This window comes from Pantherophis guttatus, chromosome 4, assembly GCF_059756535.1.
Source record: "Pantherophis guttatus breed Tessera chromosome 4, ASM5975653v1, whole genome shotgun sequence".
Taxonomy (NCBI): domain Eukaryota; kingdom Metazoa; phylum Chordata; class Lepidosauria; order Squamata; family Colubridae; genus Pantherophis; species Pantherophis guttatus.
This window is the reverse complement of record NC_142066.1, coordinates 148,153,288-148,180,854: the sequence shown is the minus strand read 5'-3', so window position 1 is coordinate 148,180,854 and position 27,567 is coordinate 148,153,288. Positions and strand designations below refer to the sequence as shown.

At 35.3% G+C, this 27,567-nt stretch overlaps 1 protein-coding gene across 1 annotated transcript in view; it reads right to left on the bottom strand.

The window, feature by feature from the left end:
* The window catches only part of PTPRN2 (protein tyrosine phosphatase receptor type N2), a 717,244-nt gene that overhangs the window by 66,177 nt on the left and 623,500 nt on the right, over positions 1–27,567 (bottom strand). Inside the window, exons 15-16 of the mRNA XM_060683595.2 lie at positions 5,190–5,337; positions 2,965–3,038 (exon numbers count right to left, since the gene is read on the bottom strand). Coding sequence (XP_060539578.2) covers positions 2,965–3,038; positions 5,190–5,337 — 222 coding nt within the window. The remainder of the gene's footprint in view (positions 1–2,964; positions 3,039–5,189; positions 5,338–27,567) is intronic.

Here is a 27,567-nt window from a genome sequence, read left to right as displayed (position 1 = left end):
GAAACAATAACTTGTGCATAGGTAAGGCTTCTTACTTTTTTTCACCTTCGTACTCCTTCACCTCTTTTCTCTAGTTTGCCAAGGCAGTGCACAGTTGGGTTAGGCAAAGAGCAGAGAACTTACTCCTCTCTGCTGTGGGGAAGACTACTGTGGAACTTACATAGAGTGCAGCAGGGTGGATAAAAATCAATGATTTTTTTAAAAAAATCAAAAAAAAAATCAGATTTTTTTTATTTAAATCGGATTTTTTTGATTTTTATCGAATTTATTTTAATAAAAAACTTTTGGGGTAAAAATCTATTGTAAGATAGTTTTCTATTTAAGATACATAAATAATTTAGTTTATTCAGCATGAAATGGAGCTTAGTTATGTAGCATGAGGCTGTATATTCTGCAACACTGGGACTATCGGTGAGTCAGCAGTGGGTCAAAGGAGTAGCAGAGATGACAGTTGCTCTTTAAAAATTATGATTTAAATCGAGTTGATTTAAATCAAGCCTTTTTACTAGTGATTTAAATCGTGATTTAAATTGTGATTTAAATCAACTCGATTTAAATCAAATCCACCCTGGAGTGCAGTTTGCTTTATTTATTAAATTTATATACTACTCATCTCCCTTTTAATTGACTCTGGGTGGCTTACAATAATATAAGCTTTAGTTACCCTTGTGGTTTTAGCCCTTGAACTTTGACTTTTGTTGGGGAAGGACAGCTCTTGGCTTTGGATAAAATTACTTCAGTAATTTCCTTATATCAGGACAGTCAACTTAAGATAAAGAGAGTGTTTAGCAGGGACTTAAAAGTGTTTCCCATTGTAGATTGACATTTCTGTTAACAAATTTTTTACCCATTCATTCTTTTGCAAATCAATTGATCAATTTTTCTAAAATAGAAGGTACTGCTGACAATTTATTGTATATATTATTGAAGACAAACAGGTATCAAAATTTGATGCTGTAAGTGACACTGAAGAATCCAGAAATATTGTTACAAAAGTAATTATTGGAAAACAGAATAGATTTCTGTGTTTGCTTCAGAATTTCTTGATATATTTGTGTAAGTGTTTTGTTATTTTTCAGCAAATATTTTAGGCGGGCTAAACACCAACTTTAGGCCAGTAAAACCGTAGCAGTGAAAATTAAATATAAGTAATATTGGTGATACATTTTTATCTGTATGTGAAAATTCTTTTATTGTTTTCTTTTCTATGTCTATTTTATATTCCTAGTTACCAGTTTGGATTTTTGATCAATCTAAATTTCATAGCTTTTAATCACTTGTAAATGATAAATTAAAAAGACAGTGAAAAAAATTCATTCACTGGGATTTTAAATCTCATCTAAAGATTCACTTTCCTTCTATCCTGCACCAGTTCCTTTTACCCAGTATAAGTTAGATTTGCAAAGAACACACATACACATATGTGCACAGATCCACATGTGTGCGCACACACACACACATTTTAACGATTATCATTGTGAAATTGATAGCTTATCTTTAGAACTTGCTTACAAAGCAAAGCATCCTCAAAAATATTTTAAATATATTTTAAAAATGAAAGCAAGATAAAATACTAAACATGCCTCATACAGGACAGCAATTTATTTCATCCAATAAAGGAATAATTTAATCCAGTACAAGTGAACTAGAATATATTTATATAGCTTAGTGTTTGCTGCAAAGCCTATTTTGTTATTGGAAAAAAATTGCAAGTAACAAGAGATTGCTTCTATGACTCATGCATTTTGAGGCAAAATGAAGCCAAATTTTATTTAGGATTTAGTTTGTTACATATAATAATGGCTACAAAAATTGGCTGAGATGCAAGGGAAAAGCTGAAATCATTTCCAGCAATGATGAATGAACTCTACAAAAACTTCACATTTTTATTGTTGAGGCAGTTCACTTCTAGCAGGGCTTTTTATGCAATAATTTTTATATCTGAATAAATATACAGCTGTTATTCTGCTGATAGGGATTAGATGTTGGATAATAAATGTTTCTGTATCCAGAGCAGTTGGTAGCACATAGTAACTTTACTTTATCTGATCACAAAAAAGGCTAGTTTTCTTCAGACTGTATGCTAAATAGAAATAAAAACAAACCAAAACCCAGAAAAATCTGATTTCAAATTATGTATGAATTATTTCCAAGGAAATAATTGTAATAACTTCTTATAATCACCATGAGTCAGTTTCAGCTCAAGGAAGAGTACCTGTTTAAAGTTGATCTATGATATTTCCTAATAATGTTCTGTTAACTGAGAAAAATCACTTACGGGAAAAATCAAGTTGTCCCAAATTATTGAAGAGAAATAAATGGTTAGGTATGTGCTCCCTGTTGAAAGCACTTCATTTATCTAAATTTGTACATGGCTAACCCTAACCCTAACTGCTTCCCAGCAGAAACGAAGCTATTTTAGATTTAATTCTCTTCTATGGGTTGAGAAAGAAAGTCCAAGCAATGGAGGATAATCAGAATAAGTCTCTCTAGGTCGACTGAGTTAACAAACTGGAACTAAGCAGGAAGGAGGAGGTGTGACTAAACAAATTGCAACTCAAGTCTCTGGCCAATCAGGCAAGGTTATCACCTATTGCTTGGACTCTCTAAGCAGCATACAGGAGAAATTGGCTAATTTCAAATAAGATAGAAGGGTCTTCATGTTAGGCAATTTTGTTTTTTAAATTCTAAATTCAACAATAAAGCATATTTGCCCTTTTTGAAAGGGACTTGCCAAAGTACGTAAACAGATTTAGGAATTTTGAAACTGTAGGTTTTAGGACTAAAGTTAGCAACAAAAACATTTTCTTTAGTAAATATATAATTATTTCAAGGTACATGCAGATACCAGGGACTACAATGATGATTTTCATCAAAATAAAATCTATACTTTTACTATAATTAATTAACTGTATCATAATTAACCTTAACTCACTGTTCATAAGAAGTTTCTTTTATACTTACAATTGGACTTGCGTTGATGTAGTCTGAATTGTCATGACTATTTTCAGCTTTCAAACATATCCTGCAATGATCATCTTGCCCCCACCCCCCAAAAACATAGTTATTTATACTGTTTATATGAATAGATTAAAATATGCATATTAAAATAGCAATTTCAATTTCAAAGATTGAACTCAAATAGAAAAATATTTTTTAGTTTGAAGGGAGAAATATTGTATACTTGAGCTGCACCACACTTGCTTCTCTGTGATTAGTTTAGATAAAACCCGAAAAAAAACATTCCTATTGCTGTTAAAACAAAAACAGAAATAAAAACACCATATTGGAGTATGATATCAACCTATCTGCTTTACAGAGCTGACTTATTTCTTTCCTTCTCTTATTAAACTGAGATCCCACTTTTTCTCTAGAGCAGAGGTAAGTGAAGATTCCCTTCATTTTATTTCCTCAACAATAACCCCATGAGATATGTTGGGCAGAAAGAAAACTACAGGTCCCAAATCACTCAACTGATTTAAAACTAGATTTCTTCCATCCTAATTCAATACTTTAAAAACTAAACCATTAAGATATTGTAATGAAATGTATAAATGACCTTGAGGAACAAAGGGAAGAGAGGCTACCTAGAAAACAATCAGAGAATAAAGACAGTGGTTCTCTCAGTGGTTTAAAGTCAAAGAAAAAAACTTAGAAATGATCCGCCCTGATGAATCAAGCAGTTAAAAGTGGCAGATGGAAGTTTATATTTGCAGACTTACAAGATTTGATAATGTAGCCTTATAATAAAGTAGAGTAGAATAAATTCATGTAGTTCTGTTTCCTGTCTGGTTTACCTGGGAGGACTGACATAAATCTTGAAAGTCTAAAAGTACAAATGTGATCCATTAGTGCGAGTCCTTCCTAAGTTTCTTTCTCTGCCTATTTAACCACTAGGGCCTCCTGCATCTCTTATCTGATTACTTCCCAGGCAGCAATTCTTCCCCTTGTTCACCAAGAGTCATTCACCCATTCCATTACAGATATTTTATATTCCCATGGTATCTCAAGCTCATTGAACAACTAGTTAGAGAAAATAAGAACATTATGATGTTGTTGATCTATGTTAGTACTGCTCGTTGGATAGAGCTACTGTATCGTATAGCATGACTATAATGCAAAAGTAAAATAATACATGACAACCAGAAGCATTGAAACATATAATTTTAGTAAATGTTTCATATGAACATATGCTAAAAATGTAAGATCTCTTTCCCCAAGCATCACATCTCTGTCTCTTATGTTGCTAACTAATCACCAAAAAAATCATTTTCATTAGCTATGCTGTCTGGAGTTGCTATACATCAGAAACATGTAGGGAGCCAAATCTTAATGTAACTATTATTTCTGTATAATAAAACATCACGTTTCATCAAAAGGATATCAAATTCACCAAAAAACCAAGTATTTTCTTTACTGATAAGACTACGGCAAGTTTCACATTCAAAATTAATTAATGAATTGATTGATTTGATTTTGATACCAACCAACTTCAGATTGACTATGAATAATCCTGCCCATACCACCTTTCTGTATTCAGTGACTTTTGTAAATCATAAAATTTAGAATTAAAAAAAAAATCTGCCCCAACGCTATAGGTAATCTATATTATTGTAAAATACAGTATTTTTTTAATTGTAAAATTTAGCATTCAATAGTCTGACATAAAGCAGATAAAGTGTCATCCGCTAATAATTGGCATTACCTGTTGGAAGGAAGATATGGCACTTTTAGACATATAAAGCCTTTTAGAAATGCACTAGATGGCTGTGCTTTCTATAGTAACCCAGAACACGGAATAGAAACTTTAAAAGCTTATCTGTGGATGCCAACAGGCATTTATTTATTCTAAATGAGTAAGTGAAGCAGTTTGTAATTGCAAACTGAATTAGATTGTTTATCCTGATAGATGAAAGTATGAAAAGCTAAGATGAATTATCAACATAACCTCTATTGTATTCAACCAATAGAATGAATGCCAAAGCTATGCAAAATATTACTTGCTGCAATCAATATAATGCAAAACAAAAATGTATTGTGCAAGTTGCACCAGTGTAAAAGATGTGATGCCCAGGGCAATGTACTAATACATTTCTTTACCTGTCCCACAAAGATGACAAGAACATTCAATATTAGATAAAGAGTGAAGCAGTACTGTAAATAAATCACTTAGTTTAAACTATACATACATGCTACTATAACTTGAGAGCGGTTTTTCTGGACATTTTCTTCCTTATGGGCATTGGTAGTTGCATTAGGCTCAGCTTGATATGCACAAAGTGCTTCCCACTCTTTTTCTAGACGATTCTTGTTTTTCAAATGGTCCTCCATGTAGGCCTGAAATTAAGAAGTCTAATCAGAAGTAGCAGGCTTAACATATTCAACACTTGCTATTTCAATCAATATATTAATGAATTGTAGAGAGCCAAATTGGCCTAATGGTTATGGTGCTGGTCTGCGAACCAGGAGACTATGAGCTCTAGTTCTGCTTTATGTATGAAAATGCGCTAGGTGACTGGGCTCTCTCTTAGCCAACAATTAAGGCTCGGGTGACAAGCCAATCAGTCAGTTTTTGTTGTAGTCAATGGATAAACATAGTTGTGATTTGAAAAAAGCAGACCCTGCACTTGTTGGGAAATGCTAGGAAGAAAAAAAAAGTGAATGAACTGAAAAGTATTAAGGCGCTTTGATTTGAATGCAAAGAAGTACTTTTTACTTAGTTGCAACTGCTATTTAATTTAGTTTTAGTTTAGTTTACTTTATTATCGTTGCACCTTGTACAATGAAATTAAATGCCATCTTCAGTGTACATTATAACTATAAAAATAAAACACACACATCCTTCACATTCCATACAATTGAATTGAAACCCCCTGGTATTGCACTGATATTGCACTATACAGTAGAATTCAATATGGTTACTGCCCCGGGATATAAGCTGTTTTTCAGCCTATTTGTCCTTGTTTTTATTATCCTGTACCATCTGCCAGATGGTAATAATTCAAAAAAAAGGGTGCCCAGGATGAGATGGATCTTTAAGAATGTTTTGAACTTTCTTAAAACAGCAGGAGCTATAAAGCTCTTCCAAGGAGGGGAGAGGACAACCAATGATCCTCTGGGCAATGATGTTGACCCTCTGGAGCGCTGTCCTATATGCCACTGTGCAATTGGCAAACCATATACAGGTATAGTAAGTTAAAATATTCTCTATGATGCAGCGATAGAAGGTCACCAGCAGTTTTTCATTCATTTGCTGAATTGAGCAAGATAGAACCATAATGAATGAATGAATGAATGAATGAATGAATGTTTTTCGCTGACCAGAAAAGTAACAGACTTGAGTTTCCTGAAAAGCAGCCTATATGGCAAACAGTGACCTGCAGAGGATTGTCAAAATGAGCTTGTGATATTGTGCTAGAAGGCACTTTTAAATTGTGTTTTGTTTTGTTTCTCCTTGGACTTTACATAGAATATTGAATCAATTTCTTTATGCAGCGAGATCATAATTCCAGGATTTATGTGGGATTGAATCCATAATGTTCAATCTTAGACGCCACAGTAAAAGGAAGGAAAAGAGATAGATCTGAATTTTTCTTTCTAAACTTTTGTGTGATTCAAAGTTAGATGGCTGTATGTGCAGGAATTTAATGGTGTTTGGCATATCAGCAAAAAATAGTGCAGATAAGAAATTCTATTATGATCAAGCAAAGCAAAAAGATTCCAGGTATTTGGTTGCAGCAACTATAATTTCTCTGACAGAGTTCAAAGCAAAAAAGGATATTTATATGAACGGTAAGATCATCATAAGAAATTCATTTTCTAAGTTAGGATCAGTCAAATCTAAATAATTATTGCTAAAAACAGTGTGGGTTTTTCAATTTCATTTATATACTGTATATTGTATAGAGGAAGATAAAGATGAAGCTAAAAATTTCAAATTAACAATAAATACATAATTTTATATGAAGAATATTTTTGGGCCAATGGTCAACTTTGACATAATGAGATATATCACTGGTCCTGTCATAGCACATAAATACCTCAGGGAAATTCAGAGACAAACAATTTATCCAACAAGTAAGGTGTATGAAGGGGAAAGGGAAGATAATCTTGCAGAAGGAAGGAAAGAAGGATAAAAAAAAAGAGGAATAAAAATAAAAAACAGCAGAAGAACTAAACAAAACATTGAAAAAAGAGCAAGGAAAAATGAAGAAAAAAAGGAAAACAGAGAGGAAAATAACAGAAATCAAAGGGAAGAGCTAGAATGATTAAATAAAAAGATGCAATACTTAGGGAGGGAAAAGAACTGTTTCATTTTTAATACTCTCCATTGCTCCAGCTCCCAATGTACTCACTAGCTGTTCCTACTGTTTTTCTATATCCTACAACCCCCTCTTCTTCATAATTCAAACTTCTTCCTTGTACTCCTTTTCTTGTTGTTTCAGCCTACCTATTATTCTGTCTATAGTTAGTCTGCTTCAGCTTATCTATTACCAGTCTCTCATTTACTCTATTTTCTTCCACCTCTATCATCATCATCATGCTGCCATTATACTCAGAGGGTATTCAAAGTAATTATAATCCAAAAGTCTGTGTGTGAGTTCTACATGTGTTTGTACAGTCAGAAGGAAAGACTCTAACTCTAAGTCATCAGAATAGCAGTATTTATTGATTTAATTTATAAAGCTGCCCATCTCAAACAAGTGACTCAATTTAGCTTGGTCTTCATGGTCACTACAGTCACATTACATAATATTCTCAAAAGAAATATAAAGAATTATTAAATAACTTGCTTTAAACCCAGTGTTATCATCTAATGAATGAATAAAATAAATAAACCCAATGTGTTTCTTTAAAGTGCAATAAAAAGCAGAATTATGGAGTGGGAAACCCGCCCCCCCACCTTGCTCAAGCAGGAGACCCTACATTATTTAAGACAAATGGCTGTCCAATCTCTTCTTGAAAATCTCCATGTTGGAGCACCCACAATTTATGAAGGCAAGGCACTGCTGACAATGAGAACAAGTTAATTGTTCTGTCAGGAAAGTTCTCCTTTTTTCTAGGTTGCTTCTCTCTTGATTAGTTTCCATCCGTTGTTTTGCCTTCTTGTGCTTTGGAAAATAGGTTGACCCCTCTTTTTTTGTGGCAGTCCCTCAAATACTAGAACACTGCTATCATGTCACCATTAGTCCTTCTTTTCATTAAACTAGACTTACCCAATTCCTGCAACCATTCTTCATATATTTTAGCCTCCAGCCGCCTAATAATCTTTGTTGCTCTTCTCTGCACTCTTTCTAGGGCCTCAACATCTTTTTTATATTGTGATGACCAAAACTGGATGCAGTATTCCAAGTGTGGTCTTACCAAGGCGTTATAAAATGGTACTTACTTCAAATGATCTTGATTCTATCCCTAGGTTGATGAAGCCTAGGATTGCATTGGCTTTTTTGGTGGGTGCAGCATATTACTGGCTCATATTTAAATGACTGTCCACTGGGATCCCTCTCAATTAGTGCTATTGAGTCAGGTTTCACTTATTCTATACCTGTACATTTGGTTTTTCTTGTCTAAATATAAAACGTTACTTTTCTCAGCACTGAATTTCATTTTGTTACATAAGGCCCAATGTTCAAGTCTGTCGAGATCCTTCTGACCTTGAACCTATCTTACTACAAACACCCAGAAGCAAGCAAAGTTACAACCAGAAGCCTTCATGGGTGTTGGCTATTCCTGCCAGCTTGGTGTCATTTGCAAATTTAATGAGTTTCCCTACTATTCCCTCATCTCAACAGTTTATGAAGATATTGAAGAGTACTCATCTTAAAATAGAACTTTGGGGTACCCATTGCTTACTTCCGTTGATGTAGTTCCATTAAGGACTACATGTTGAGTGTGATTTGTTAACCAGTTACAAATCCATCTAGTGGTGATGCTGTCTACCCCACTTTTTTCAATTTATTAAGAAGTATATTGTGGATTACTTTGTCAAATGCCTTACTGAAATACAAATATATTATGTCCACACCATTTCACCAGTTCACTAACTTAATTACTTTGTCAAAGAATGAAATAAGATTTGTTGGCATAATGTTTTTGACAAACTCATGTAGGCTTCTGGTTGTAACTTTGCTTGCTTCTGGGTGTTTGCAGTTCTATTGCAACAGTCATACTATATTTTACTGAAATATAATGCATTTCTTAAAAATGTACCAAAATGGATCTAAACAGTATAAAAATATTTGTCTTTTTTAAAATAAATATTAAATAAATAAATACAATCAATAACTTATTTTATTTATTCTTGAGTATTGAGTTACCCACTTAGCTTCCGTGATTCTAAACTAAACATGAATCTTCCTTGTACCACTCCAACACCATGCACACAATAGTGTGCTGGCTCTTATTAATTTTAATCCAAATGTATTTACATGGAGACAAAATGCTATCAGATCCCTGTACTGTACGGTTTTGAGCTCATTTATGGACAAGCAAGATAAAAACTGAGGCATCGGATGAAAAAGAGAATATAATAGAAATGCAGAATCAACGCTAACAAGGTATTTTGGATTATAAGATTTGTTTCAATGAAAAGAGGAAAAATGCTGGTTCTGGAATACCATAATAATAGATATATGTCTTTGGTGTTTCTAAGATATGAAGCATAGGAGTATTTTGATGTAAAAGGATTATCCCATTAGAATAAATGACATTTGGCTCACATAAGAGCAAAGATACTTATAAGAAAGCTTTTCGGAGATTATGTAACAATACACTGTGAAAACAAAAAGTTACACAAAATAGGCAGCATTTAAAGTACATCTGGTTTTCACTGGCCCAGTAAGCCTCCTACATTTATACAGAATCCAATTTCATTACAAATAAAGACTTCTAAGAACACCTGGATATGCCTTTGAAATTCTACATTTGTTTATGTAGCAAAGGAGGTTACTTGACAGGCTTAGTATATCTTTGGATCTGTGTTTTCAATAGCCAAAATAATAAAACCTGGTAATGCATCTTAGTATTGTTCTGATAGTAGAAGACTCACCTGCTGAAAAAAAGTTATTTCGATACCAAACACAATACTTAAGGCTAATTCACACACACAGATCAGCTACTTCAGAATGATGAACAAAATTCATATTCATGGCTTTCCTAATTCAGTTGTTTCAGTTCATATATTCAGTTCCCTAGATCAGTACTATCAAAAATATTATATAAAATCTCTGTGTATAAACTATGCCCATTTACAAGCTTCAATACCCAAACGTTATGACTCCACAAAGGAACTGCTTGGAAACATCCTTACATGGGTTTCTCCAAACTGCCAATAAGTTATGCCTAGAGTTTACATACGAATAACATTAGGATACAGGAAGGATCCTCAATGGATGAATTCATTGGACTCATAATCCATTCTGTCTGCCACAGAAAATTATTCTGAAGGTTCAAATATTTCCCTTCTATGGTAATACAGAAATTTGTATTTATAAGACTTCAAATTCTAGAAAAAAAGCTTGAACAGGTTTCTCTTATCCACAATAATGGAGCTGAATATGCACTGATGTCTAACATTCTTTACCTGGCTCAAAAACTACCCAGAAAAGAGAAGGAATACATAATCAGCTTGTATAGCAACAATCCTAGCTCTGCAGAAAACTGCAATGTATTGGTTGATTGAGATACAGCTGCTTTTAGTCCAAGAAAGCTGGTAATATTGAAACTTTTTTCCACGGCATTGGTTGCGTTGGTCGATGATCTCTGGAGGGCTCGGGACAGGGGTTGCTCCTCTGTCCTGGTCCTATTAGATCTCTCAGCGGCTTTTGATACCATCGACCATGGTATCATGCTACACCGGTTGGAAGAGTTAGGGGTGGGGGGCACTGTACTACGGTGGTTCTCCTCCTTTCTCTCCGACCGGTTGCAGTCTGTGTTGGCAGGGGGGCAGAGGTCGACCCCGAGGCCCCTCATATGTGGGGTGCCAGAAGGGTCGGTTCTCTCGCCCCTTCTGTTCAACATTTATGTAAAGCCGCTGGACGAGATCATCCGTGGTTTCGGGGTGAAGTACCACCAGTACGCTGATGACACCCAGCTATACATCTCCACCCTGGACCACCCCAACGATGCCCTTAAAGTGATATCCTGGTGTCTGGAGGCTGTGCGGATCTGAATGGGGAGGAACAGGCTCAGGCTCAACCCATCCAATACTGAGTGGCTGTGGTTTACGACATCCCGATATAGTCAGTTGACGCCATCGCTAACTATTGGGGGCGAATCGCTGGCCCCCACGGAGAGGGCTCACAACTTGGGCGTCCTCCTGGATTCATGGCTGTCTTTAGAAGAGCACTTGACAGCCGTGACCGGGAGGATTTTTCATCAGGTTCGCCTGATTCGCCAGTTGCGTCCCTTTCTGGATCGGGACTCCCTACACACACAGTCACTCATGCCCTCGTCACCTCCTGCCTGGACTATTGTAATGCTCTCTACATGGGGCTCCCCTTGAGGAGCACCCAGAGGCTCCAACTGGCACAGAGTGCGGCCGCGCGGGTGATTATGGGAGCAACATGGCGCTCCAGTGTGACACCTCTCCTGCGCGAGCTGCACTGGCTCCTGGTGGTCTTCCGGGTGCGCTTCAAGGTTTTGGTTACCACCTTTAGAGCGCTCCATGGCTTAGGACCTGGTTATTTATGGGACCGCCTACTACCACAAACAGCCTCTCACCGGCCGGTATGCTCTCACAGAGAGGGGCTCCTCCGGGTGCCGTCAGCCAAGCAGTGTCGACTGGCGGCACCAAGGGAGAGGGCCTTCTCTGTGGGGGCACCCACTATCTTTAACGAGCATCTCCCGGAGATACGGAGGATCCCAGATATGTGCACTTTCCGCCGTGCTCTTAAGACCCTCCTATTCCAGCAAGCCGGCCTGGCCTAATTTTCTCCCCTTTCTTTTTAATTTTTTAAACTGAAATTTTAATTTGTTTTAAGTTATTGGGATTTTTAATTGTCTTGGGCTAAATTATTTAATTTGGTTTTAAATTGTTTCTAACTTTTGTATTTATGTATTTTATTCTGTGCCTGTTCACTGCCCTGAGTCCTTCAGGAGTAGGGCGGTATATAAATTTAATAAAACATAATAAAACATAAAAACATAAAACAAAGCTAGGTGTATTAGCTAGGTATTTGATGATTACCTTCTCCCGTTAGTCCCTCAAGTAAAAAAACAAACAAACCAGAACCTATTTTTTTCTATAACCCTCCAAGCCAAAAAGAAAAAGAAATAGATTTTGCATTTTTCATCCAGAAAATACTATGAGGACTTTTTGAATAAGCTAATAAGTTCATCAAACAAGCATCTGTATGGCAATACATTCCTTGAATAATTCCAATAGTTATTATTATAGAAGTAATATTTTAAACTGACTTTACTGATGGAAAGTAGTATTTCTCAGTTAAAAATCTATATAATGAAACTGTTGCCTACAGTTTGTAAATCATTTCTCTCTTTCTGTGTGGGTTTGTTTGACTGTGAGTCAGTCTTGGTTTTCAACCATTGCCTAGACAAATCTTTGCAACTTTTGGCAAGATTTTTAGAAATGGTTTGTCACTGATTTCTTCCTAAAGTTGAGATAGAGAGACTGCTCCAAAATCTCTCATCTGAATTTTGTGCCTAAGGCAGAACTAAAATTTATGGTCTCCCAGTTTCCAGGCTGATCTCTTAACCACTGCAGTAAGCTAGCTCTCTTTTGTATTAAATAATATTCCAGTAGTTATATTTGGAGGTGATGACAAAGTTTACCGGGTCTGATGCAGCTCTATATAGAAGCTTCTTTTTTAAACAAGTATGGAAGAGAATTAAAATGGAGTCATTTAATTTATTTCCAACATCTTCCAGGTAAACCAATCCACCAGGGGCAAATTATCACTTTTGTGTAAAGTGTCAGTAGCCGTTTAGCATTTAATGTATGCATTCATACAAAGAAACCACTCCCTTTCCTCACAATTTCTGCCTTCCCTGTGAGATCTTCTGCCCTTTTTACAAAATGCATTAAAATCTGTTTCCAAGGAGGTAATCAAGGAAAACATTATATATGATAGCACATTGTTTTAATTATCTATTTTCCAAAAAGCACTACAGACACTGGCTGTCAGTTTTTACCTCACTGCCTAAATGACTAAATTTTTCAGTGCGCTGCATCTGACAATATTTATGCCACAAACTATGCTTGGCCCCCCAATATATGCCTACCATGGTATGAATGAATGAATGAATGAATGAATGAATGAATGAATGAATACTTTATTATGGTCATCAACCAGCAATAGATATGCGATAAATTAAAAATAATACTGACATTAATCATGAATAACATCCCTGTTATGAAAATACATAATCTCAAGCCGTTAGGGTCACTCCCTAATTTACATGAGTATTTTTCCAAAAATTGTTACAGATATGTCCAAAAATTGGCACCAGTTGATAACTATAATTTATCTATAAGTTTTTTTACTACCATGGTATGTGCTGATCACTCTATGAGGAGCTTTTATAGAGAAATTCATAATAGCAATCAATGAATGCTAACCTGGAAACCTATTGATTTTATGAAATTAGTATTTCAACAATGCAAACTAAGAACTATTTATTTAATTGTACCTTAGAGGAGTTCCTTAGAAGAGTTCTATAAATATACATGTGTGGACTATGCATGTATGCATCTAACCTCATTCAGATTTCTAGAGCTTAATGAATTGCATCATCATTCTGTGTTTATGTGTACTACATTAATAGGTAAAGCTTCTGTTTGCTTGTTTGTTTACAAAGCATTTGTTTAGTGACCATTCAAAGTTACAACAGCCTTGTAAAAGTGAGGTATGAGTAGTCCTTTTACTTATAACCATCATAGCATCTCCATAATTATTTGATTAAAATTTGGCCAAACCTATATTTATTTACCAAGGCTGCAGAATCCTGTGGTCACGTGATCGTCATTTGCAAATTTCTCAGCTTCCAACAAGCACAAAATCAATAGAGGATGTTGCATTTGTTTAATCATGTGATTCACTTAACAACTGCAGTGATTTGCTTAACAACCATGAAAAAAAGTAATGAAATTGTGGATGTTTCACTAAACAACTGCCTTGCTTAGCAATGGAAATTCTAGTCCTGTGGTTGTAAGTTGAGGACTACTTACGTATTTTTTTTTTGGCACTTAATTTCTAAAAACTTCAAATAGTTTACAACGATACATTAGTAACAAATTACCATTAATTAAAAACTACCATACATTCTTCAGTTCCTACAGTTGCATAGCAAATCCAAAGGAACAGTGAGATTATCTGGGATCCAGCAGGATAGGCTGTGTGAATTCACAGACAATTAATGTAAGATAAGCAACAAGTTCTAAAGCAATGTTTTCAAAGCTTTCATCTTTAGGATTGGACTAAAATAAAATAACTATCTATTGCAGAGTTGGGAAAAAAATGGTAAGCAATATAACAACTTGATTCAAACGGAAAGCATTATTAATTCAAGATAGAATGAAATATTTGGATCAAGCTCTATCCTGTCCCTATGAAAATAAAGGGAAGGTATTTTTATAAACCACACAATTCTCCAGAATAGCTGTCATGGTTACTGAAGAGATGTTATGGTTATCTTCCATAAGAGGACCTGAATTGAGATTGTAGCCTTGGGTTCAAAGAGAACTGTGAATAAATTAGAAAAAAGGCAGGAAAAAACTCAGTGTGAAATATTAGGGATCAGAGGAAAGAAATGAAAGGTCTTTCATGAAACATTTCATTGATGTAATAAAATAGAAGCTTCCGATTGGTGAGATAGAGCAGCAGATAGCTTGCAAAACTCATCAAGGTGTGATAAGATTGCAGTTGGTCAAATATCAATTTATCTTTTTTCAGAAAGGGAATGGATTTAGACTGCAAGTCTCAAGAAGAAGTAACCGACACACTAATATTTAATCTGTAATATAATGCAAAGAAGAGTTTATTATGTATGTATTACATATCTCTCCAATACAAACTGGACAGTCCTATTATGAAGGCATCCTTTGAAGGCCCAAAGTGCCTTCCAACTATGAGGGGCCTGTTCGTTAGTATGTCATGATGGTTTGTGTCTTTTTGTGTCTGGATGGGGTACTTCAAGTACAGAGGATTTCGAGAGGAGTTCCGCATTGAGACATGGAAGCATCATTGATGAGGACATGACAAAGTATGAAAGGAAACAGTGAAACTATCTGAAATCAGCCTCCAATGGAAGGATTTCTTGATGTAAAGCAAAACAAGAAGAACTATTTTATCTCCTGAAGAAGCAAAAGAAAAACACCACGTATGTTAGCAAATATCTGAAATGGTAGCTCATATACCACGTAGAATGACACAGACTTTGGTTTTTCCTAGGGAGGAAATCTTGCACACAAGCTCTTGAAAAGACGGAAGTTGCAGAAATCATAGGAAAAAGGCTTTAGCGGTATAGCAGTGTTATATTTAGTGGTAATTTTTTGTTTTGCTATTGTTAAGTTTACATTTTTAATCAACCCTCCCCCATTTTATTTTTATAAGCCTCCCAGAGTAGCGCTATGGCAAGATGGGCGGCAAATAAATGAGCTGTTAGGAAAGATTTATGATCAACTTGGAAGGTTCTTATAATAGCAGGAAAATTGAAAGTATGTGGTGAGATCATTTGGCATGGAAATATACATGTGGTTTCAAAACTATATATATTACAAGATCAGTCCAAGGCATAATTACATATCACAACTCAAGAGGACATGGAGTAGAAGGACAATGTACATTAACATTTTGAGCTGTTTTAGAAGTCTAGGTCCATTGAATGGAACTGCCAAATCATGTTAATGAAAGGAGCAATGATTCATCCTAAAACAGCATGACAGCACAGAATCAAATGAAATAAGAGAGAAATGGCCTCTGGAAGTCAATTGGGCATGAAGTATCCAAGCTCAAATCTGGTGATCTTGCAACTAAGAGGAAATATTGATTTTGATTATGCCAAAGCATAATAGGGTTAAAAAAAAGATGAAGAACTCAAAGGGAACCTATCCTTAATTGTCCCTTTGAAGATTAACTCCTGTTAGTAAAGGGAAATTCATAACAACTTCAAAGAACAAATTGGGGATTCTATTAATGACATGACAGGCAGTAACACAGTTTGGAGAAATCTACTATGGAAAGGATCGCAAAATTGTTGAGTTGGGAACAATGGTTTTTTAAAAAATCTTAATAAGTGGTTTCCTCAGAGGGTTCCATCAAATTCCTGGAGACTGAATTTGATGTGACAAAGTGACAAGGGCACCACCAGGCAAATTTAGAGACATGGTAAGGAGTTTAGAGAGTCAGCCATAGTTCTGATCTCAAAACATGGCTTAGAAAAGAGAACAATTGCTACAAACCTGTTTAGTAAATGCCTGATGATGCTTTTTAGTATCTACAGCATACTCTTCATAACAGAAAAAAAAGCACAATTTATGCCCTTCTGAGGACTGAATTTTTTCTCATAATAATGACACTTTTAAAACAGAGCCCTTAGAACCGTAAGATGGAAGGCCAGAAACTTGCAAGGATAAGATGTCTCATGAACTGCTCTATGGAATTTTGAAGAGAAGATTAAGGAAAATAAGAAACAATGTTAAAGAATTTTAATAAAGCAAAATGATTATCAGTCTTGAACATGATGATGTAGCAGATGGAAACAAACTGAAGGGGTTCAGTGAGAGCTTCATCTAATTGCGTAGTAAATATGGGGACTAGACCAAATGATTATGTAAATTGTTCTGATCAGTTCTAGACAAATACACAATGAATGTTTGTGAATCACAGAAATCACAATGCAAAGGAACAGTTTTAATGAAACAACTTCAAACACAGCACGCAAAAAATAGAATCAAATGTTCTCACTACTTCCTCCCTTTGCTTATTAAAGTACATTATTTCATGAGATAGTAAATGGCTATGTTTTTTCCTGCTGTTAAAACAAACAAAAATACATCAATAACAGAATCTACCAGATCAGAATATTTAGAATGCACATTTTTTTTATTTAGACTTTTGCTATAAAAGCAGAACCAGCTGCTCCATTTGGGAGAACTCAATACCTATATTAAGAGAAATTTAAAACACCTCCCAGAAAGTGACACAATGAAATATTTACCTATGTGGAAACATGCATTCAATTTACTTCAATTAATATACTTGTGATGGCACATTAATTATTTAATTATTTAATATTAATTAATTAATATGCTATTGATGGTACAGATTTTTATAAAGTTTTGGTAATGGAGTTTTACAACATATAAAAAGATTATTACAACCCAATCAGCATGTGCTGGGATCAGTGTGTTTCAGACAAACATTTGTTAATCTCCTTTCTTACAGTTCCCAGCTGCTGGAGATACTCAGTAAAATCCAAATGAAATAGCTGGATACAATCTGGTATGTAATAACACAGTGCTTTATTTGACTTTTTCTGTGCTCTTGTAAAACACCTGAAAATTACATCTTGCTGAACCATTGTTAGCAGTTCAAAAGAACAGTCTTATATAAAACCTTTTCTCTCAGCAGAACAAGGAGGTAAAAAATATTTTTAAAAAGCCTATAAATATGCCATGTGTTTATAACTGATTTAAAAATAAATAGCTATCATTGGTGAACAAAATCCACCAAAGACTTGGCTTTGATAAGTGTCCCACATTTTAACCCTTAAAATATTCCAAATAAAGCAATGAAATGTTACCCCTGTAATTACTTTATCTTAAACAATATTATTTCAGCCAATAATATAACTATTCTTCCTTCTTTGTACTTTTTTTAAATTTTCACAATGAGAAATGCCCAGACACACACCCACTTAAGAAAAAAAAAATTAATCTGGAACAAAGGCAAGTATTTTCCTTTTTGCTTTGTTATTACTAAAATAAAAATGTCAAAATAAATGTACTGAATAGAGTTCTTGAATAATCAATGGTCACCTATGGTATGAAATTTCATTAAAACAAGGTAGCATGTGAAGAACTTTCATTTAAACAATTCCATTATGCAATGTAGAGAAAGATCATAGTTTAGGATTACAGCTCAATCAAGGTGATTTAACTGAAGGCAATTTTGAAATCCATGTATTTCCTATATATACAACCATAGCTATTAGTGTATATGGGTTTCTAATGAAATATAACCTTTATGGAGATCGCAAGTATAATCTAACCCTTTGTGTTTTATAGCCCAAGGTATTTTTGCTCTGCAAAATTAGGTTACTTAGGAAGCAGATGACCTTTGTTTCTCTAAACTTGAACAACTGTAATACTTGACAAGCATTTTTAGAAGTAAGTCCTATTGAACAAAGTAGGTTTATGAAGAAAGATGTATACACTCATAGTGGAAGATCACCATTTACAAAATTTTATTAGTGAAGACTGGCCAGAACCAGATATGAGAAGCAAATAGCATAAAGTTAATGGGCAGTCAGAAAGAGATTAAGGTAGCATGCCTTAATACTCCATAATTGATGGTATCCATCATTATCACTAGATTTAAATATCTTTCATTCAGAAGCTCAAGGCGGTGTTCATAATACTCCTTCCTCCAGCTTTTTCCCACACCAATAACTCTGAGGTCTCTACACATGTAGAGCAGCATAGAAATCCTGCTCCTATCCCTGGGCCCATTGTTTTTATCCTACTTACTTACTTTCTGCTTTTCTTGTTCCCATGTTAGATTGACTTATTTTTTTAAAAAAAATATCTCATTCTGGGAAGCAGAGGGAAATATTAGTAGAAGATTAATCTATTGGGGGTTCAATAAATGATAATATTATGGTAGCCGGTAGTCTCCCTACTGCCACAGCAATTCCTTGTTAATTTCTTGGTCTAACAGAAAAACAATAAGCTCAATTCTATACTAATATTTACCTGGAACTAAATTCCACTAAACTCAGTGAGGTTTTTTTTTTTTAGTATGTATATACAAAATTGCATTACATCTGCAATTTATATTTATGTTTAAAAATTATTTTCCTTCAAGGTGTTCTTGTCTCAATTCAAATTGGATCACTTTCCATCCAGATACTTTTAAAGATCTTCTTGATTTACTGGTAAAAGACAGTAAATGAACATTTTATTGTATTTGTGTGTATTGTTTCCATTTCCTTTAAATATCTGTTAGTTTATTTATAAACGGAAACACTTTTTTTTAATTAAAAAAGGAAACTGCAACATTTATTACTCAACTCATACCATTACCTTGTCTTCCTTTTGTTTTCTTTCTCAGCCATTTGGGAAATATAAAATCATATAAGTATAATATTTATTGATTTCTAAAATAGTTTTTTTCTACACATCTTCTAAAGCAATGCAGAATTTTTTTCTTCAATGAACAATAGTAAAAAATAATAGGTCATTAATGACAGCACATAAAATAACATTGAAAACAGCAAGCAAAAAATAGAAAATAAAAGATCATACATGGAAAGACTCTTGCAAATTAAAAGCTAAGAACATGATTTAAAGAAACCCTGAAAAATAGTGTTTAACAAAGTAGCAGTTTGATAATCAGGATAACAGAAGCAGTAGTAGTCTGATAATAAGGGCAATGGAAAAGATTATGATGCAGAGTTTAAAGTCTGATTTATTTCAAATGGGTTTTGACATGCTAATTATCAAGTACAGACAGTTTTGAGTTACAATGCCAATTGGACCAGAATTTCTCTTGCTAAGTGATATGGTCATAAAATGTGACATTACATCAACACAATAACCAATAGCAATAATTGTTATCAATAGCAATCCTGACAACCCCAGTAACCATTGTTAGCCGAATCTCACAGATGTTAGTTGAGGATTTACCCCAATCCAACTCACTCTTGCTTGGTTCCCATGATCTCCTGAGCAACCTCAGACCCTACTATTAGAAAAGGCAGATTAAAGTTACCCAACACCGTAAGTGCCACTGCCAATCCAGAAATGGAAGACAAAGAGCTCAGGCAGGAAGATTGCTATGCAGTATGGAGGCTGGTACAACAGCAACAATCCTAACTTATCCCACAAGCCCAATTTAGTGTACAAGGTCTCATAGCCAGTAACTTGTGATGCAGCACCCATAAATCCCTGAAAGCCATAATGGAATCCTGGATAACTATCATGCACCTCCACCCTGCCCTGGGGTTCCTGTTCCAAACCCGAAACCCAGTTGGACGTATCTCTGAAAGGGTTTGTCCCCCACTTCTGGATCCAGTCAGGTCTCGGTAATACACGTCAAGTCAGCTCTTTCATCAATGATTAAACCGCAAATAAGAGAGATCTTATTATTGACTGACCTGGCATTTAGAAACAGCATCCAAAATTCAAGTCCTCTAAAGATTTACTGATTGGGTACAGAGGTTGAGACCAAGGAGGTGGAATGTGAAACCAGTTTAGGACATTAGTCCCAGATTCCTTGAGAATGGCTCTGTCCCTATCTCCCACCGTATCTCCCCATGCTGATGACTACTATAATATTTTGGCTCATGGCTAACTTCCGATGGCAGCAGTATTCCCTAATCCTGGCCCCACAATTCCTAAAGATGGGAATTTCCCATTTATTCCATCCCAGGAAGGCACTTAGCTTCACTAACTGTCAGCACAATCAAAATACCCAGCTCCCCCATTCCATCCATAAACACACTTACAAACATACACCCATTCATAGACATCCCTCCCCTGCCATTTTCACCAACTAGTTCCAAGCCATCCTTTCTATTTATGCCTAAAATTCCTAAAATTCAAGTCCTCTAAAGGTTCAACAATTTCCTCCTCTGGCTCTCCAAATAGTCTTCAATGGGAAATCCACAGCCAATAGATGGAATCCACATGGAACAGCCAACAGATGGAATCCACATGGAAGTGATCAATAATGCTGTATCATCTTCTTCCTCTCTGGCAGAAGAGACGGCAAAATGGACTCCATAGGGAGATGGCAGTCACAGTAACTTGCCACTCTATTGTTATCTCCCCTGTCTAGCCACTAGCAATAGCTCCAGAGTCCCAATGCCTTAATTGGCCTCTTACAGGAGAGCTGCCAGGATCCTGCTCCCAGCAGCAGCCATGAGACACACTGTCACAGTGGACAGAAGACCTCCATCATTCTCGTGTAACTGGAATCACTCAGCATTGCTGACCAGCCACAAGAAATGCTTTGTCTTCTACCACCATTGGTCATAAAAATGACAGCTGACTGGCCCCAGTAGCCAACCAGTAGACCTTTCTGAAAGTCCTTCTAATATTATATAGCCCTATCAATGGTAGTTGGATTAGAAACTTGACCCTAAAGATTGGTTCAAACAGCATTTTAACCACAGAGCCTCAGACGGGCCCATATGTAGAAATATTCATGCTTTAAACTGAAGGAGTATATTTGTGTCAAAGAAATTCTATGCAGAAATTCAATCTCAAAAATTTCAGCTGAACTGATTCTAATGTAGTTATATACAACAATGTATTTATATGCATTGCACTGTGCAACATACAGCAAAAGACTAGATGCATTAGTTTTAAAACGTTTTAACTGCTGCAGGCTTATTCCCCAGTATCTATCTAAACTGGGTTTAGGCAAAGATTGGAGTTAGATTAACATCATTTTTAAGTTGCAGATAAATGAAATATCTATTTATCTATTTAACTCACACCTGTGCTATACTCAGATCAGGTCTCCAAAAACTTTTACCCACATCTTTACAGGGGAGAGCACTCATATGTGCTTAAGAAGCATGCTTAAGTTGCTTTGTCCTCAATGACAGTGACCAGGGTTAGGATAACTTTTTCAACTTTCAATTTCCAAACATTAGGGGTCCTCAAAAGTTGGGACATGCCTTGGGGATTGTGAAGATATTTTGGTTACTTTAATAAGATTTATTTGTGCTTGGTAAGTAACTACATATATATCATAACTTTTTAGCATTTTGTTTGTTTCATTGGTGCACTCTAAACTTGGTTGTTTTTGTGTGTTTGTACTGCTGCTGCTGCTGCCAAGTTTTGTAATGAAATGTCTGCAAGGAAATAACCAAATCAAAGAGCACCAAAGTCCCTTCATTTCAACCTTGAGTTACAAATATTCTCCTTTATAGATATAATAATATTCCCCAACCAGAATACTTATGACTACTCTAACATCCAAACTGCAGCAAATGTTGATGAAACAAATTATTTTATATGTACATTATTAACAAAGTCATCCCATAATTTAATGGTAGCAAGTACTAGAACAGATTATTTATGATATTATGAATGATAATATAACCATAGATCATATAATTAGAAACCTAATGTATCTTAGCAAAGAAATTAACAGTTTAGTTCTCTTTTTCATTTATTTATACAATACAAACACAAAAATATTGCGATTATAGTTTTCATTGATCATTAATTCATCATATGGATGGAATGTTAAACTGAGGGAAAAATAAAAATACACAGTATGTATGCACAGATTACTACATTTATTTTCAGTTTGAAGAACAACATTGCATTCTGATGCATAGCAAAGCAAATAACTTTTCAATAGCCTGCATACTGAAAACATTCTGTTTGTTTTTCTTTATTACTGCCCTTCCAACATAGAATTCTGGTTTACACTCTGCTTTTCAGAGTCTTTCTAATGTACCAATGGCGTTTCCTACAGTTTTTATTAGTATAACACATTCAGTGGTCCAGTCCACACATCATACAAAGCCATGTCATTAAGCCATAATAGCCTGTAAGTGCAATCAGATTGGATAAACAAGCAAACCTCCGGACTGAACAACTCAAAATTCCATGAAAGTCATTATATTTGCACACATTTTAAGTGCTTAGAAAAAGACAAAGAATTTAGGTTTGCCCATTCATGCCAGGTTACAGTGGCAGCTATGCCCATGAGCAAGCCTTAATGTGCTTTCCATTGCAACTTCCCAGGTTTAGAAGGTTTCCAAATAAGACTCCAAAAAAAAAGGTAGCATATATTGGATGAAGTTTATGGCTAACCATAATTTACAAACTATGTTTGTAACTACTACAGTTTCTATTGTAGTAAAAACATGAATATCCAATACTAATTGTTTAGTTTGTTTATTAATTAATTAATTAATTAATTAATTAATTAATTAATTAATTAAATTTTTATACTGCCCCCTCTCCCGAAGGACTCGGGGCAGTGAACAGCCAAATTTAAAAACACACAATACAAATATTAAAATACATTAAAACGAAATTAAATTATCTTTGGCTTCTCCAATTTAAAACCCCTTGCCCATAAAATTCCCCAATTAAAAGATTTTTAACCCAGTTATAGGGAAACTGTTTATATTATCTCTACTGTATATTCAAGGTCTTCTTTAACCAACTAGGTTTATATAACTCTAGTTTATTACCTGTTCTCTTCATATTTCAGTATCGACATCAGTGAAATTATAAGAAATGAGATAGCATCACTAGTATTCTGAAAATATCCAATTTAACCACTCAGTTTTGTTATTTTACTGTAAGAAAGCATGTGGAACCTTTGAATCAGTTTGTTTGGGAAAGCTGAAATCTGAAGTTTAAGGGAATTTTGTAATTCTGGATGAAGTAATATATAACTTTTTTTGATTGAGGGTATGTATCTTCTAAATTATAAACTATGCAACTAATAGAAGTTGCATTAAGACAGTAGCTAGCAGATTTTACTACTGTATTTTTTGGAGTATAAGAAGCACCAGAGTATAAGATGCAGCTTAGTTTTTGGGGAGGAAAATAGTGGGGGGGGGGAATCTGCCTACCAGGTATTCATCTGGCTAGCGTCCTTAGTCTGGTTGGCTTCAGCACATTAGTTTGCTGGGTTTTTATCCCCCGCTTGGGGATAAAAAACAGCTTCTAAGGCACAGCTGAGAGAAAGCAGCAATGAGAAAAGCAGGCAAAGCAGAGGGGGGGGGGGGGAAAGATCGCTTCACTCAGATAGCACCTAGTTAGGGCAGAAAAAAAGCTTCTAAAGAACACCTGAGAGCCGGAGTAAAGCATGGGTATTGCTTCACTCGCTATTGCCTTGTTAAAGCACAGCGGAGAGTCGAGGGAGCAGGCAAAGCTGGGAAGATCACTGGCTAGTGCCTTGTTAGCATCTCATTAGGGCTGAAAAAAAGCTTCGAAAAAGCTACATTCGGAGTATAAGACGCACCCAAATTTTCCCGCTTTTTTGGGGGGGGGGGGAAAGGTCTGTCATACTCTGAAAAATATGGTACTTAGCTTGCCAATGGTATTCTATTCATCTAGAAAAGATGAATTTGGTCTCAGTTGCCCACTATCATTCAGCAATCTAAATGACTACACTGCATTGGTGGGTTGATAACAGTTTGCCCAAGTTCGGGCGAACCGGTAGCAGCGGCGGTGGGAAGTTCCACCTGGACGTCATCAAATATGAACTGTGCATGTGCAGAAGCATGAGCGAGCGAACCAGTAGCAAAAGTAAGTGAAACCCACCCCTGCTACACTGGGTCTTTAGAATGATCCATAATTTACAAATGACGCAAAACCTAGCTACTAGAGTATTGGCAGAACAAGTGAAAGAACAGTCTCTTTCTATTCTAAAAAAAAAAAATCAATTCGAAATGATATCAGAAGTCTTTAAATATCTGGATTTTGGCTAGATTTAAGGCTGGATTTTGAAGGCTGTGTGTTTAGAATCCATCATATTACTTTTTGGTCCATTGTTAACAAAGAACCAATAGTGTCATATTGTTTATCTGTGGAACAGTATATGTAAGAAAGTATTTGTACGATGAAGGATTTTAAAAATTGAAATTATAATTTCTTCTGATATGTTTTCAATCATATTTTTGTTAATTTATTTACTAAAGTATTGTGATTGTATGTTGTTATAATGATTTCCTCTATTTCTAATTAAAACAGTTTAGCTATATTCAAAACAATAGCTCTCCATAAAAGAAATGCATCATCATATTTTGAGCAAGCTTGAAGATAGTAATAGCAAATTGCACTTAGACTTATATACCGCTTCATAGTGCTTTTACAGCCCTCTAAGCAGTTTACAGAGTCGGCATATTGCCCCCAACAATCTGGGTCCTCATTTTACCCACCTCAAGAAGGATGGAAAGCTGAGTCACATTGAGCCGCTGAGATTTGAACTGCTGAACTGCAGCTAGCAGTCAGCTGAAGTAGCCTGCAGTACTGCATTCTAACCACTGCGCCACCTCGGCTCAAGTTGTAGATATTACAGCAATAAAAATAGCACAATATACCCTACAACTTTACCATAAATTAGTTTCTTAAAAATTTGATAAAACAAGAACAGTCCAAAAGGACTGAAAAAAATTAAAAAGAAAAATATAGCCAGATATATTAAATTCAAGTCAAAAATGAGAAGGGGAATGGATCAAAGCTGTGGTCCAAGCAAACACTAAACAGTACCTAACTTGAAGAAAAAATTGAAAATCCTGATTATAGAATAGATATATTCCTGTGATAGGAATGAAAACTGAATAATAATAGCATAATACACTTATGTATTCTGGATTTTTATCTGTATTATGTTTATGACTATGCATCTTTTTACCTAAGCTACTTTGGAAAGTAGGGTAATAGATAAAGTAAAAATCAGTACATAAAAGTGTATAAAATACAATATAATAATAATAATAATAATAATAATAATAATAATAATAATAATAATAATAATAATAATAATAATAATTTTATTTCTCCCAAAGGACTCAGGGCGGTGTACAGCCTATTAAAAACACAAAACAACATCAGTTAAAATAGTTTAAAATTATTAAATATGCCTTCTTTATACAGAACACCGAAGAATAAAGAAAAGAGAAAGCAATTCATGTGGTTTACTGGGTTGCAAAATATAATCTAATAAAGATATTGAATAGGTAAATAAATAAAGATAATAATTTATTTCCTGCTTATTTTCCTGCTTCTCTTTCCCGGATTACTGACCTCAATATTAGGGGCTGAAGGGATCTAAGGCTAGATGTTTTCCAAAACAACTTGCACTGTTTCTTTTTTTGGGGGGGGTCTTCATCATTTAAGAATTCACAGAAGTAATAATCTACTGGATTCAAAATTATATGCACTTATGTACATCTCAAGGCACATAGAAGAATAACCTTAGCATGGTTCTACTGCAAGTATCAACTCTTTAAAAATGCGTATGTGCATGTATAATTAGATGCCTAATAATCATATATCCAAAACAAAAGAAATCATTTCTACATTATCATCTCTGTGATATGAAAGACTTGATTTGTTCAGCATTTCAAATACCCCAACCTTCTCTAAAATCAATTATGATTTGATATGGTAGCAGGTACACCATTCCTCAGAATTTTGTCTTCTCATCATATGTTGCACAGTCAACCTACAACTGGATCTGTCCAGGGTTTCTGATTACCTAATCTTCAGGTTGTCAAAAAAATAGTATCACATTAATAATAATTTCATTGATAAACAGATAATTTCCTAAAGTATATAGGCAAATTCTATTTTTCTGAAGGAAAACCAAAGAGCTGCAAAAAAAGAAAGAAGTTACTTCCTCATGCTGTTTTTTCTTTGTCTGAAGAAAAGGACAAAGGCTTTTATCTCCACCTCATAGTCAACCGGAGTGGAGGCAAGAAGTATTTGCAGGTATATAAAACCTGCATAATGTGGGGTTGCAAAGGAGTAATGTCTGGATTAAATTGGTTGCAGAATGCGCATATATACCAGACTTCTAAAATGGACCAATATGCTAACAGGAAAAATTCAATGGCTATTACATATTGTAGGTTATCTAGCTGTCCCCAAACCAAGAGAAAAAATGTTACATTAAATGCAGAAAAGACGATCATTGGATAAAATACAGGTAGTCCTCACAATGACTCTCATTGAGAAAAATTTTCTGTTGTTTGGCAAAGATAAAATATTATTTGACTGCACTGCTTGGCGATATAATTTTAGTAGTCCCAGTTGTTCTTGTTGGGTGAGGATCACACCATTACTAGAACCTCATGAACTGCTGGCTCCATCTTATTGCCTCTTTCCCAGTTGGTCCTTTTTAGCAGCTGAGACTCAGCTTCAAGTCCAAGCCCCTACCACAAACTCCTCAGGTCTGTGCTCTTTTGGCTATTCTACATAGTGTTGCCTACCCCTGCAGCCCCCCTCACTCTCCAGCTAACCTTCACCATGTTCTTCCTGTTGCTGCTTGCCTGAAATCCAGATGCTGGACGAAGGCACAGCGCTGTAATACACACTGGAGAGTAGCAGACCCCCATCTGTTGAAGGGAGCTCACCAAACCCAGCCAGGGAAGGGCAGAAAAATGGAGCTGGCAGAGGCTCCCTGGGCCAAGGTGGTGGCTATTAGCCCTTCTCCAATGCCCGGAGGAGATAGGTAGGTGGCAGAAGCTGAAACACATTCTATAATTGTAAATGTGAGACAGCTGCCCCACATTTTGATCAAGTGAGCATGGGGGCATTGCAATGGTCACAACTTTGAGAACTGGTTGCAACTAAAATTCATTCAGCGCTTTCATAACTTGAAATGGTCATTGAACAAATGA